Here is a 13,997-nt window from a genome sequence, read left to right on the forward strand (position 1 = left end):
ATGCTTAACAATATAGTTATTTGCTTAATGTAAAAGCTGTATTTCCCTATAGTCAACTTTTAGACTTAGCAAATACTACATTACCATATTTTGAACTTATTGAAAAACCTTTTGCTGTATTAATAAGTACATTATCAGATGCTTTTTGCTGACAATATTTCTCACTAAATGGAAAGTTTCAATTGTAAAATTCATAAGATGTAGCAAAGCAAAGGTGGCGTTATAAACAAAAGAAGAAAAAACAGGTGTTTGCTCTGGGCTTCGGCGCAAGAATAAAACTAATCAGATAAATTGTATTACTGTGAAATACTTCATCCTCTGGTGGACAAACTTAAGTGTTACTTATCAAGTTATCTGCCACAACAAAGCATTCCTCTTTCAGCAGTAGCACCCAAAATTAGTGTGTATCTATCAAAAAATATGTAAATATTATTATTTGCTTTACTTAAAAACATGATTTAGCCTGTATTTGTAAAGGACTGCTACTTTTCATTAGTAACCCATCTTCTGACAAATTTCCCCATGAAATCTTAGCCTAAGCTCAAGGTATTTGTACAAGCATAGAGATTTTAAACTTAGTATGTTGAGATTAGGGCTTGATTGAAATATTTGGTAATCACTTAAGTAAACCAGGTAGTGTGATTTGAGATTTTCAAAAAAGCCTCATGAAATTTCACTGAAACAGTTTTGAGACAAAATAAGTGAGAAAACAATGTGTTCTAAGTTTCCGCAAAAAAATCAAAAGATCCAGAAAAATAACAGTGAAGTATTTCATCCTCTGGGGGAGAAGCCAAACTTTGTCGCATATCAGGTTCTGGTTACCTTCTCGGCGCTGGCAAAAGATGCTCAGTGCGCATGCGTGTCTCAAACTCTTTAAATACCCCAAGTCATCTGCCACAACAAAACATTCCTCTGTCAGCCAATTTACGACTGTAGCGTAGAGGCCCCTGCATATGCAGGCGCTATACATTTACTTTTAAATTTTCGGCATGGAGCCCAGTGTTACAATTTAGAACCTTCCCGAAATAGAAAAAGCAGAACACGGTCAAGTCAGGGAACGGACAGGAGGGGAAAAAACACAAAAACAAAACAAAACAAAGATGGCTGTGTAGCCAGAGAGACAAGTCCCAACAGAACTCTCTCTCCAGCTGTAGTCTCCGACAGGTTCTGTGCGTGGTCGTGGTCCAGTGGACAGACAGACAAATCGAGAGCCAGCCGGTACCGGAGCAGCAGGCAGGGACGCGGGGGAGAGCAGCCGAACAGGGCCGCTGGCAGTGCACGTCGTTACCTGCTGTCGTTGCGAATAACGGACAGCTGAGTGAGGCCGAGTTGTTTTTGTTCTGCCTGGGCTCAGGAAAAAGGACTGCTAGCCTCGCTGTAAGTCATCTAAACTAGTCAAAATTTGATTTCCTTATTAGCTACTATAAAATTTGACTCATGTTCTCGTTATTTCTTAAGAATTGGCTTGTTAAAATCAACCTTCCTGTGTGCAGGGCTGTGTTCACAGTGAGCTTGCTTCTGACGTGTTAGCCTAGCTCACGTTAGCTCGACAGGTTGTTAGCTAACCCGAGCTAACGTCCTAATATTTTTCGGGCTCAGCCTGGTCCGGGCAGGTACATAACAGGCATTTTTCCAGGCAGCCATCCCAATGTCTTCGCTGGAAGAAAGAGACGTGGGCGTTGCGGTCGCTCCTAGCTCCTCCTCGGCCGGCCTGGGGGTCGGGGCCGTGGGGGCAGCAGTGGAGGCTGTCGCCGGGGTCGCGGCCATGCAGGAGGATGTCGGTATACGGCGAGAGGGGCCCGAGTCTGACCCGGACGAGCCACCCAAAAAGAGGTTGAAAATACCCGAAGGAGAGTCAGGGAAGCTGGAGGAGAGACTGTACTCAGTGCTGTGCTGCACCGTGTGCCTAGACTTGCCCAAGGCGTCTGTGTATCAGGTAAAGGTGGTGCCAATCACAACCAAAGCCCTAATGCTCCTTAATTAACTCGCTGTCAAGCATAAATAAATCTGCTGGAAAAACCACAATAGAAGCTCCCCTCTGTGTCCCAAACCTAACAGTCAACCTTTTGAATGTCTGGGCCCATTTCCTTTATTTTTACTGATACCTGATCTAACAACAGTCTGAAAAAGTGTCCTTACAGTAAATTTCAGCCATGTGGAGGACGGACAGGGCAGTGGTCAACTCCAGTTTACAATGTAGGATGAATTTTTCTCTGTTCATCCTCAGGAAATACAACAGCCCCATCCCACTTATTACATCTTGGCCTCATTGACTTTATATCTATCTCCCTTTTAGCCCATTAATAATCTCTGACCTTTGTCGAGACAAAATTTCAGACACCTCTGATTTTAGTCAACCTTACAACCGCAAAATCAGAGTGTAGAACAGCCTTTCCTAAGTTTAATTTACACGAGTCATTGACACTGCAAGACATCCATATTTTTTATCAAATACTATGCATGATTTCTTATTGATGTTTTTGTAAAATCATCCCACAAAAATGTCCATCTTGACAAATCTTCACCTTTGTTTTATGTCTTTTAAATAGTAGTCTTAAACTGCAACTTTCTAAAAGGATGCATTGACATTAGTGCAGAGTCCAATAAGGTTTTAAATACCCAAAAATAACCTGGATTAATATGTGTTTTTACCCCTGTATCTAGTATGCACTGACGGTTTTTTTTTATAGCCGGTAACGATTCTTGTGTTCTCTTTATTAGCTATTTAACAAAACATTTCTGCACTTTTTCTTAATCAAAATTATACACATGCAGTTGTAATTGTTGCTTATTGCTTTAAACTAGCATAGAGTCATAATAGGAATGCTTAAAGCTCTTGATCTGAGAGTCTTTGAAAATGTAGGCTTGTATTTATATCTGACAGTAAAATGCTGCAAGCACCTGACCTGCATGTTACTAGTGATGCGAGATATTCCAGCAAAAATGTTAAAAGATCCGAAATAATATAAAAATAGGTTTGTGTCCTCTTACCCAAATGTAATTTCCTATCTAAATATGTGTTGATGTTTATTTACAAAGGCCATACTTCTACAATTATAATGATTAATTTTATTTATAATGTACTTTTTAAAACCTCATAGTGTCAAGCAATGGGAGCAACAAAAACATAACAAAATTCCATATATTTTTCTGTTTCCTCATCCCTAAAATATCTAAACATAGTATAAATATAATGTAAAATAGGTCATTTAAAATTAAACCAGACTATAACAAACTATTTTAACTACTGCAAAAAATGTCCCGCCTGAGTTTTAGATGTTTATTTGTTTTATTTTTTGGCATCCACTCTGTATACCACGCAGTGCCTCTTGATCTTTATTAACCCGTCCTTGTCTTTTTGTCAGTGTACCAATGGACACCTGATGTGCGCTGGCTGTTTTATTCACCTCTTGGCCGATTCTCGTCTCAAGGAGGAACAGGCCACGTGTCCCAACTGCAGGTAAACCCGCTTCACTGTGGACGCTCCAGGAAGTCCTGTGGACACACCAGGTTTCACAGAAATGCCAGGAGAAAAACATTCAAGCTTCAAAATCCGTAGATTTTCACTTGATTCTAGTCATAAAACAAAGCAGGCCAATATACATAAAATACCAGCTGACTCTTTCTTAGGGAACCTTTTACTAAACGAATACTTTTAGTAAAACGTTCACATAAATAAACGTGCACGAAACAGACAGTGGTCTGTTTAGTCTGTTCACACAGCAGGTGTAGATTTGCTTTACGTTCCCACATAGTTTTCACATCTTGCTGAAAAGTCCCTCCTGACATTTTGTTTTTCTGTGCCTGATTCAGTTCGTCATCTGACCTTTTTATTGCCATCTTCAGAGTTTTTGCCGTTTTCTACCTGACGTTTTTGAGTCCAAGAAGAAGCAGGAAATTTTATAGTGTTGTCAATGCATACCTCTTCTTTGGAAGTTGTGTACCTGCTTTAATTATTTTAAAGGATTTTTTAAAATGAACTCACCCATGATCTACTGTAAAATAAAAAATAGTTATATGACTCTTTCACATGACATCTACCAGCATGTGGTCAGTATTGGGAATTTGTGGTTTAATCCTGGTTATAATTTTATGAGTCGGCTGCACCACAATGGTATTAGAACCATATTCAGTAATGCAGAGTTTTCAGAAAATGGCATGCAATTAAAAATGATAGCATTTGTGCATTTTTACGATTATTTTTCTCCTTAACTCATCAAAACACTTCAGTATTGAGAGGAAGCGGTAAAAAGCAACAGTTGATTATATGGCTTGTAGGTTGGGACAAGATTTTAAGAATTTGGTATAAAGTGAAAGTGTGAATTAACTCAGAGCCTCTGCAGTCCAGTGTTAAAGAAAAAGAAATAAATTTGATGAACTTTATTAAATTGCATGTGCAGCTGTAGTTGATATGCAAGTGTTAATAAACTTACAAAAGACAAAAAGGTTTTATTTTTGGGGGAAATCTTAGGAAAAAAAAAAAAAGATCAGACGCTTATCAATAGCCAAGAAACCATTTTCTTGATCATCACCAGCATATTTTTCGTAGACATTTCTGATTTACCGTGTGCACAGAAGTGAAGGTAACTCGATTGTCTTACGTCTTGAAGTAAGAATCTGCCTTAGCGGATCTTTTCTTATTCCCAGTGAGCTGCCGCCTCTGCAATGTCCACAAACTTGTATTACCATATTGCCGATTCCACAAATATTATTTATGCCTCTGCGCTGACGTATGAATCATTGTTTTTTCCGTGTCCATGTAGGTGTGAGATAAGCAAGAACCTGTGCTGTAGGAACCTCGCGGTGGAGAAGGCTGTCAGCGAGCTGCCGACAGAATGTACCTTTTGCCTAAAGCAGTTCCCCCGCTCCAGCCTGGAGAGGCACCAGAAGGAGGAGTGCCAAGACAGGTTCACAGCTCCATTCAATTAGACATTAAGAATAACACATGGGAAAAATTAATAACTTTTGTCACAATTAGTTGTTTTTTTTCTACAAATTGTCCTAATTTATGAGCAGCCAGAAACGTTAAATGCTCTTAATCTTACAGAAGGTAATAGGACTGCCAGTATTAATGTGCTGAGTAACTGGATGTTGAGAAATATTAACAGTTCCACTTTATTAATATGGTCATTAACGCTTTGCTTTAACTTTTATTTGCTCAAGAGAAGTTGAGGCTGTGTAGTTATCAGCTGCGATAAATATGTCTGCTGTCAAGTGGAAGTTTGAAGAGTAGTTTTTTTCAGCTGATGACACCGTGAAAAAACAAGCAGAAGCAGAGCTGACTCTGGTTCGCAGTAGTGTGTGAAACTCTCTTACAGACTCGTTTTCCCCCGGTTTGTTTCTTATGTTGAATCACGAATTTCAGCTGAGTGCCTTAGCTCAGTTTTTGGTCCAATGTAAATCGTTTTGTTGCGCATATCATGTAAAAGCTCATTTGAACTCTGGTGTGGTCCAAAGACACAAACTCTGTCATAAACATGGGTACAAGCAAATCAAACAGAGGAAGTGATTCATCTTCTATGTGTGACTTATTGGCTTTTATGGGATCTGAAAATGCCTCATTTGGTGTCTCTGTAACCACAGCAGCGCGTCTTGTTCTCTCCCCCTCCATTGCTCAATTGAACCGAGTCCTGTAGACTGTTCTGGTGTGAAAGCACCCCAGCTTGATTTTCTTGGGATAGTTGAACACTTTTTTTTTTATTATTGTTCTCTCCATTTGTGCCTTTGTGGTTTGTTGGAATCCTTAAGCCATTTTCCATACCAGTAGATGAATAACTTAACATCTTTAAAGTCTTGTTCTGCAGTTTCTTTAGATAAGAGCGTGATGCTTTCCTTTGCCACTTTGGCCTACTTCATGCTGCCAGACAGGTTCTACTTAAGAGGTTACTTTATTCTGCAGATCTGACAATATTGAAGTCTGAACTTGGTTTGCAAATTTTTACCATTTCATTTATGATTTAGCAACAGGAGCATTAAAGTTTCAAATAGGGCTTGGTTGGTTTTCTCCCCCGATAAATTACATTTTTAAATGAAAAAACAAATAGCAATTTGAATTTATTCTGGTTATTTTACTCCAATTTCAAGTTTATTTGTGTAGCATATTTCAGCAGTGAGTGATTTACGTCATAAAAACATAATTCAGTAACTAATTATGAAACAAGCAACAATGAACACAGCATTTTATCAAAATCTTCAAACATGTTGATCAATACCCAGCTGTTGTGAATCAAAGGCAACTCTAGACATGTGGGGTTTTACCTTTGGCTTAAAGGAACTCAGTGTTTCGGCTGTTTTGCTGTTTTCTGGAAGTTTGTTCCAGATTAGTGGAGCATAGAAACTGAATGCTGCTTATCTGATGTGAATATGAGTTTCAGAAAAGCAAATGGCAAATTGTAAGAAGACAAATGTTGTTTCATGGCACCCAATGCCGACTGTCTGTTTCCTTCAAAAAATCCTTCAAGCCTGATATACAATTCACTTTTTTTTAAATGAATCAATATTTATTTCTCTTACTGTTTAATCACTGTGCTCTGTGATGCAGTGGCGATAACAATGTCTGAATTTGTGCTGCAGCTCTGATGCAAAATGAAGCTCTTATAATTCAACTACACTACATGCAGTTGAATTATAACTGCATAATTCTATTTGATCCTGTCTAAATTACATAACCAATTTAGACAGGATCATATGAAGAAAAAAATTTGGTTCTTTCAAAGATAAAAAAAACATAAGTGGCCATTTCTTACTGCAAAGTACGATTGCGTATTTGTGCTGACAGCCAGCGAATCGCAGCGTCTCAGAGTTGAGATGGAAAGAGACGGCGGAGACTCCAAGGAGATGGACTGCTGGAGTGATTACAGAGCACGCATTAGTCACAGGTGATTCTCAGGCGCGCCTGAAATCCTGCGAGGTTGTTTCCATGGCGAACGACGACCCTGCCTTGACGAGCGCTGCGTTGTTATGACAGCAGCCGCGGCAGGCTCCAGGTGGTTTTCAGTCGGGTCAGACGGAAAATGCGGCCGGCCTCCTGCCAGGACGCGGCGTTCAGGATGTTATTGTCAGAAATACAGCAGTCGGGGGTTTTTTGGACCCTCGGCTCCGTATTTAAGTTGCTGTAATTATAACCACAGATTTCACGTATTTTTCTTCTCCTGGCTCCGGTCGGATTGCGTGAGACAAAAGTTTTCCGTGGAAGCCGAGAATTATACAAGGGCGACTTCAATTAGCTCTGCCCCACTGCAGAGACTAAGTAGCACCTTTCAAATTATTAATCCCTCGTTTTAGCTTTAGAGAGGAACAGGTATTTATTAAGATTCACCTTTTATCCATGGCGTAATTGATACGAATCTATGGCTTTTTTCCCCTCGGAGGTTGTGCTCTCATCCCAGCACTGCTTTCATTTGTTGCAGTTCACTTCCCGGGTTAATTAGTACCTTTCGTACCATTAACTCCCAATCGGTGCAAGCGACCCATAGTCATCACACAGCAAACGATCTAATTTATACGAAGCAGCATCTGCGTTTTATTTATTTATTTTTTTTCCCTACATTAACTGCTTCTGCATGTCATGTTTCCAGGGTGACGCAGTGCAAGTACAAGAGAATCGGTTGCCCCTGGCAAGGCCCGTTTCACGAGCTGCCGGCGCACGAGAGCGAGTGCTCTCACCCGACCAAGACTGGTACAGAGTTGATGGGAATACTGGGAGAGATGGACCAGAGCCACCGCAGAGACATGCAGCTATACAACAGCATCTTCAGCCTGCTGTGCTACGAGAAGATCGGCTTTACAGGTACAGAACGCTGGGCACGATTTTCTGATCTGGTCGCTCCCCCCCGGCTCCTTCGCCTCGTTCTGATTCGTCCCCGTCGTTTCAGAGGTGCAGTTCAGACCGTACCGCACCGACGACTTCATCACTCGCCTGTACTACGAAACTCCGCGTTTCACCGTTCTCAACCAGACGTGGGTGCTGAAGGCCCGAGTCAACGACTCTGAGCGCAATCCCAATCTGTCCTGCAAGCGTACGCTCTCCTTCCAGCTCATCCTCAAGAGCAAGGTACGCCCTCTTCTCTCTGCGTCTGCTTTTTTCCTTCTACATGACGTCGCTGCAGAGGTTTGGGGGATCATTTCAATTAGTCAGATTATTTTAACCAGAAGGAAACGTGCTAAACAAGGAGTGCTCTAGTCAACGATGGAAATCTGCTACTGAAATCTGAGTTTTCCTCTCTGTAAATGCATCGAGACAGAAAACCTCCATCAATGCATTCTCTGCTATGCGTTTTGTTTAGCATTGGTAAAAAAAAAAAAGAAAAATCAGATAAAGGTTGAAGAGCAAATCCTTTGACGTATAAATCTTAGAGCTTCTGTCGGATCGAAAATTGTTGCCCTCTGTGAGCTACGATCCTTAAAAAGATACTTGAGATCAACCGAAGTGGGGATGAGCAGCCAGAAAGCAATTCTAGCATATTGTTTGGGCTTCAAAATTTAACTCAAATCAAAGTTTCTACAGTCTGGAAAAGTCTAGAGTTTGATTTCGGTGTTTTCCAGGCCTGCATAAGTACGGGAAGAAGTCTGAAAGTTGTTTATCTTCCCGTTGTGTCCCAGCTCATTGTCCAGACCGACAGATGGAAAAACAGCCATTCTGACACATTTACAGAAATATTAATCCATGTGCATTGTCCCATGTGTGGGAAAAGAAAGTGTGGAAGAGATGTGTCAGTTTGTGCAACATCCAGTTGTTTAAGACTGATTGGATGCAACATGTATTGAGCTGTTTATATTTTAAGTGCCATGAATTCAGAGTCTGCATACCAGTGATGTATTTGGCCATTTGTGTGGACATTTCCTGCTCCCCGTACCCACACTGCTTAAAGATTGCAGTGCTAAATTGCATGCAGAGTGGTGAGCACAATGATGAAAAGTTCAAATTAACATTTGGTCAACTGCAACAGTGATTGTGCTGCAGTGTTCATCAATAATATTGCTTTTGTTTTCCTGATCATGTTGGGTAGGAAAAACTCAATTTTAACGTCCTTTAGCCAAAGTTTATTCATTTATTTGTTTGTTTTTAATTAATCCCACTCAGGGATTAATAAAGTATTTTTGGAAATAAAAGAGAAATGTGTGCGATGGACCATCGTTTAATGCATTGTAATAGTTGGTAGCCAGTTTTACACAAGCTGTGATGTGAACGTCATGTTTTTAGAAAAAAAAAAAAAAACGGGAGCGGGAAAATGCTGAAAATCAGAAACAACAAACTTTAGGGGTGCGGGGGGTTGGGAGGAGGAGGTGTGTCAGTTTATTCATCTAATTTAAGAAGCGGTGGAATCTCCCCGGAGATCGCGCTCACTTGTTTCACACTCCTCGCCGTGTCGGCCACCCGAGACCTGGAGACAAGTAGCGGCTCGCTCGCTGCCTCTTCCAGCAGGGAAACGCCGAGCCATTCATTCTCAGAGCTGCCTAATGTGGGTGTGTCCCCACAGCCGTCTTTCTCCTTCATTAGACACACGAGGCACTGAGAAATGGCCTCGGCTTCTCCACGAGCCTTGAAATGGCTCCACTCCTGAGGGAGGGAGCAATAACGATGCTTCCCGAGTGAGAGCAACGCTTCATGGTTTGGTGTTCAGAGAAGTTCAAAAAGTTAAGACTCGTTAATGATTTTTCAGAATTACCCCAGGCTTTCTGAGGAAATCTGCTCTTTAGATCAAGTGTTGTGTGATTTTCCTCATTTCCATAAAAAAAATAAATAAATAAAAAAATTTGAAACTTGGGTTTAACCAGAAAGCCTCATGACAGCGGCACATTGATCATCTGCAGTGTGTGGCTGCCTAATTAAGCTGGACATCCCCAGATTAAGCAGCTGACCTAACCCACAGATATTAGCCAAATGAGATTAGCAGCAGTAAACAATGCAGCTCATCAGTTTGGATGCTAGCTACAGATTTCAGTTTGTTCATATTAATAGAGCACCTCAGGATAAGTTTTATACTTTAATTAATTCACTAATTAGTAAGCAGATATCAGTGCAACATATGGTCATGAAATTAGTCAATTTCTAATGTCTGTAAGGCTTTAGAGTCAAAACTTTGTGTCTTTAAAATGGCTGAGGTGGCAGAAATACACACCAAAAAAAACAGGATGCAGACGATTTAATGTGTGTGTGTGTGTGTGTGTGTGTGTGTGTGTGTGTGTGTGTGTGTGTGAGAAAATGGATTACATCTTCAGCTTCTTTCCCCGAATGAGGCGTACTGTTTCAGGCCAATCAGTTTTTTCAAAAACCTTACTACAAAATTCACTCTTTATGCACATTACATACTCTATTAACTCAATTAAATCTCTCGAAAACATAAATATTATTTCCATATTTAACTTGAACAACTCCAGTTCAAAGCCAGTCCAAGCCGTCTCCCTCCAGTCGGGCTGATTGAACGCACCAGCTCCTTGTTAGCGCCGCCATGGCAACGCATGACCAGGTGACCTCAAAGAGCGGGAGAGAGTGATTAGAGAAACATCTTCACAAAAGTATTTTCACCTCCTGGACTTTTTCACAAACTTCAGTGTGTTTTACATGATAGATGATACACGATAGAAAACACAGTAGCACATTTTTGTGACGTTTTTTTGTTTTTTTTGTTGTTTTAAATATGCTGTTTCTAAACAGTTTATAAATGGAGGTCAGCGTGACTTCAGTAGGCCTGGAGTCAATACCTCTGTGACATTTAGCTGCATATAAAGCACAATATCCCAAATTTATTGTTATTGCAAATAGAGCTGTAACGATTAATCAGATTAATTGTGATTAATCGATTATTAAAATAATCGTTTGCTAATTTAGGAATTAATTAATCGTTAAGAGTTTCTAGACTCAAAAAAGGCCATTTAGTTATTAAAACATGTTCAGTTAAGAAAAAAACTGTACAAAAAAACTTTTTTTTTTCATTCAAGATAAAAACTCTTTTGTAAATATCTTTAGCCAGAACTCAAGCAGTATAGTTTTAGCTTCATCTATAGGAATGTTATGGTGTTGCAGTTTAGGCAATAAAATGTTTACTTTCTTATTTTAAAAAAAAATTGTTTATTTGCATCTTTTAATGTATTTCTAAGGCTTAAGTCTACAGAGCGAGAGAGAGAGAGCAGCTGTTTCCAAGTTGACTTGACTCTTGAAGGCAGTTGGTTGCTCTGGATTTTATTTCAGGGTATCGAAGTAAAAGGGGACTGATTCCAAATGGACTTTTTTTTTCTTTTTTTTGTGCATGCAGGTGAACTCTGCCCTGGAGTGCTCCTTCCTGCTGCTGAAGGGGCCGTACGACGACGTGCGGATCAAGCCGGTCATCTACCACCACTCCTTCAGCAACGACACCAACGAGACCGAATACGTCCCTCTGCCCATCTCCGACTCGGTGGAGTGCAACAAACTGCTGGCCGCCAAAAACATCAACCTGCGCCTGTTCATCTTCCAAGTCCAAAAATAAAGACCTCTAGAGGAGGAAGGCGAGGAGGAGGAAGAGGAGTGATGGAACGGTTGAAGGAGAAGTGCGTTGATTGAAGGCCAGCGTCAAAGAGAGGACGTGATGATTAAAGAGAGACACCACTGAACCATTGATACCTCTTAACACACACACACACACACACACACACACACACACACACGCTAATCGCAACACGCATAATAACGCTGTTTTTATGAGATAAGTGAGCTGGTTTTCTCCAGAAAGCTGTGAGTTGCTGTGAAGACGAGACTGGAGGGGTGAAACCTGGGGAGTTGGAGGATGGGAGCGGCGGCGGCGGTGGGTGTGTGGTACCTGTGGTACGTGACCGACGATTCGCTTTGGACGCCCACAGACGAAGGCGCGCACATGCGTGTGTGTGTGTGTTGAATGTTTGCGAACAAAAAAAGAGAAAACAACCAAGAGGAAGCGACGATCCACAGCGTGCGTCCAGACTTCTCTGCTGGCACGTGGACGCGTCCCAAAGACGGGCGATGATGTGAAAATGGAGTGACTGACTCTGCTCAGCTGTTATTTGGAGGTGCGAATGAGGGCGGAAGGGGGCAGATGTGTGTTTTATCTCCCAGCTTCCCTCTGCACACCATTTCTTAGTTTTTTTTTTCCCTCCCCTTCAACACCTTCCCTGTCGTTTTTGCGTCCGCTAAGCGACTGCAGCGCTCCACCGCCACCACCCCTTCCTTCCATCGTTCAAGCGGAGAGACGGCCGCGCAGCATTTTTAGTTCTTATTCCTCCTGCAGTGGTTACACTAACAGCCTCTTCTGTTCTCTTAACCCTGAATATTTAAGTATCTGTGATTTTTTTTCTTTTTTCTTTTTGATTGAATGCTGAGTTTATGAATGAATGAATGAATGTGTGCGTGTCAACAGATCACAGCTGTGACGTCCTGCTGGACGGAACCAGCCAGGCTGGACCACAACCAAAACATTCAGGGGTTTCACTGTGTCACTTGCTTTCTGGTAACTAAACAGGCTGTGTGTGTTTATATTTATTTCAGCTGTTTTACATGAAGCGTTTTCCTTTTTTTTTTTTTTTTTAAATTGTTTTCTTAGCAATTACTTTTTTAAAAGCTGTTTTTGATTTTGTTTTTAACACCTTTGAGGAAATTAAAGTTTAATCGCTCCTTAGGTAACAAATTTTATCTAATTATGTTAATCCTGCTTTTTTGTGATTTGTGGGGGGGGGGGGTTTCCTCCTAAATTTAATATGGTTTTTACCACAAAGTAACTGAACCACAGAAGAAGAAGTTTGGATGAAGTAGTGCGAAGCGGGATGGTTCCAGAGGCGTTTGACCTGAGTACAGACACATCTTAGTGTTAGACAGACTTGAACGAAGCGAGATGATGATGATGATGTTATTCATGTAGATTCTACTGTAAAGGCAGGCAGATCTCTCTCCTCCCGACCTCTGCTTCCTGTATTTCTGTGTTTTTGATGCTTCGTCTCTATGCCGGTGGACTCACTCATCTCACTTTGGCTGTACATGTGCCTTTTATTAAAGATGATGGAACCTGCACAGCTGCCTCCGCCTGCATGTGTGTGAGTGTGCGTGAGGCGGCTCGAATGTTGGGACAAAAATAGTCTCGACTCTCGCAAAACCCACCGGCCTGTTTGAATTATGCATTCTGTGCCGCAGTTATGAAATCTAAATTTAATTTTGAAGGGCTCGTGTGGGTGATGGATATGTTTCATTGGATTAGAAGGGAGGATTATGAATCACGCGGAGAACAAAATGAATTACGCAGCGTTTGAAACAATGGCACATCAGCAGCCGTCGCTCGCTTGACAGAGAGCGCGGGTTTATTGCGGCAGAGCAAAACGAAGATTGCCTGCAGACTTAAAAGCGCCTGTTTTGGCGTAATGACACAGTCCTGCATGTCTGTGAAAGAGCTAATTGGATTTTGGGAGAACTTTGCCGGGTTCTGATCAGCTCGGGTGGATGTTCAGCAGGAAAACAAACGCTAGTGTAAATAAAGTTAGTGATGGTTGAATTTCATTTAGCCGCTTCGGCTGCAGGTCGGTCGGTGCCTGCTGGCTCTTTTTCACTGTCACGATTTAGTAGAGAAACTTGAACACAGCCGAGTTGTCACTAATGTTGTTAGTCGCACCTGTGCTTTCTCGGTGAAGAGGGAAATAGTTTGAGTGAGATAGAGATGGTGGTTGGTAGTAAAAGAAAAACTTGTTTTTTTTGTTGCTTGTTTTGATTCCAACCTTTTATCCAAAAAGACTTCTCAAGTTCCCCCAGCACTAAAAGGCTTTTGCATAATTCTCACATATTTATAAGTTTCAGAAATCAAGAGATGTTTTAGAAAGTCAAGTCTTTCACATCTGGAAAATTTCCAGAAGCAATATTGTCCTTGATTTTGATTAACACCCTCTCAATTTTCCCTGAGCTTTAGCATCTTCACCTCCTAATGACTGTAATGTCATGTGAACATTAAGGGAACTGAAAGCTAAATCTGTTGCTGATATGCAGAGCATGAATGCCCGACACA

The 13,997-nt window shown here is 41.1% G+C and overlaps 1 protein-coding gene across 4 annotated transcripts; it reads left to right on the forward strand.

The window, feature by feature from the left end:
* The first annotated feature begins 870 nt into the window (after nucleotides 1-870).
* zftraf1 (zinc finger TRAF-type and ring finger containing 1) lies at nucleotides 871-13,018 on the forward strand. 4 transcript variants are annotated; one of them, XM_014987695.2, is made up of 7 exons: nucleotides 871-1,377; nucleotides 1,600-1,936; nucleotides 3,366-3,460; nucleotides 4,764-4,907; nucleotides 7,578-7,789; nucleotides 7,875-8,053; nucleotides 11,256-13,018. In XM_014987695.2, the coding sequence occupies exons 2-7, from the start codon at nucleotides 1,649-1,651 to the stop codon at nucleotides 11,466-11,468; spliced, it is 1,131 nt and encodes a 376-aa protein (XP_014843181.1). In that variant the 5' UTR covers nucleotides 871-1,377; nucleotides 1,600-1,648; the 3' UTR covers nucleotides 11,469-13,018. The 4 variants fall into 4 exon arrangements, with proteins under 4 accessions (XP_014843181.1, XP_014843182.1, XP_014843183.1 ...); XM_014987696.2 differs by having other exon boundaries at nucleotides 1,637-1,936; XM_014987697.2 differs by having other exon boundaries at nucleotides 1,641-1,936.
* The last annotated feature ends 979 nt before the right edge of the window (nucleotides 13,019-13,997 follow it).

The sequence above is a fragment of the Poecilia mexicana genome, unplaced genomic scaffold (assembly GCF_051168715.1).
Source record: "Poecilia mexicana isolate PSO_F unplaced genomic scaffold, ASM5116871v1 scaffold_11, whole genome shotgun sequence".
Lineage (NCBI taxonomy): Eukaryota > Metazoa > Chordata > Actinopteri > Cyprinodontiformes > Poeciliidae > Poecilia > Poecilia mexicana.

Coding starts and splice junctions, on each gene's coding strand:
- zftraf1 (XM_014987693.2), top strand. CDS start 1,649: ATGTCTTCGCTGGAAGAAAGAGACGTGGGCGTTGCGGTCGCTCCTAGC. Junction 1,937..3,365: donor CCAAGGCGTCTGTGTATCAG/GTAAAGGTGGTG, acceptor TCTTTTTGTCAG/TGTACCAATGGACACCTGAT. Junction 4,908..7,577: donor AAGGAGGAGTGCCAAGACAG/GTTCACAGCTCC, acceptor TCATGTTTCCAG/GGTGACGCAGTGCAAGTACA.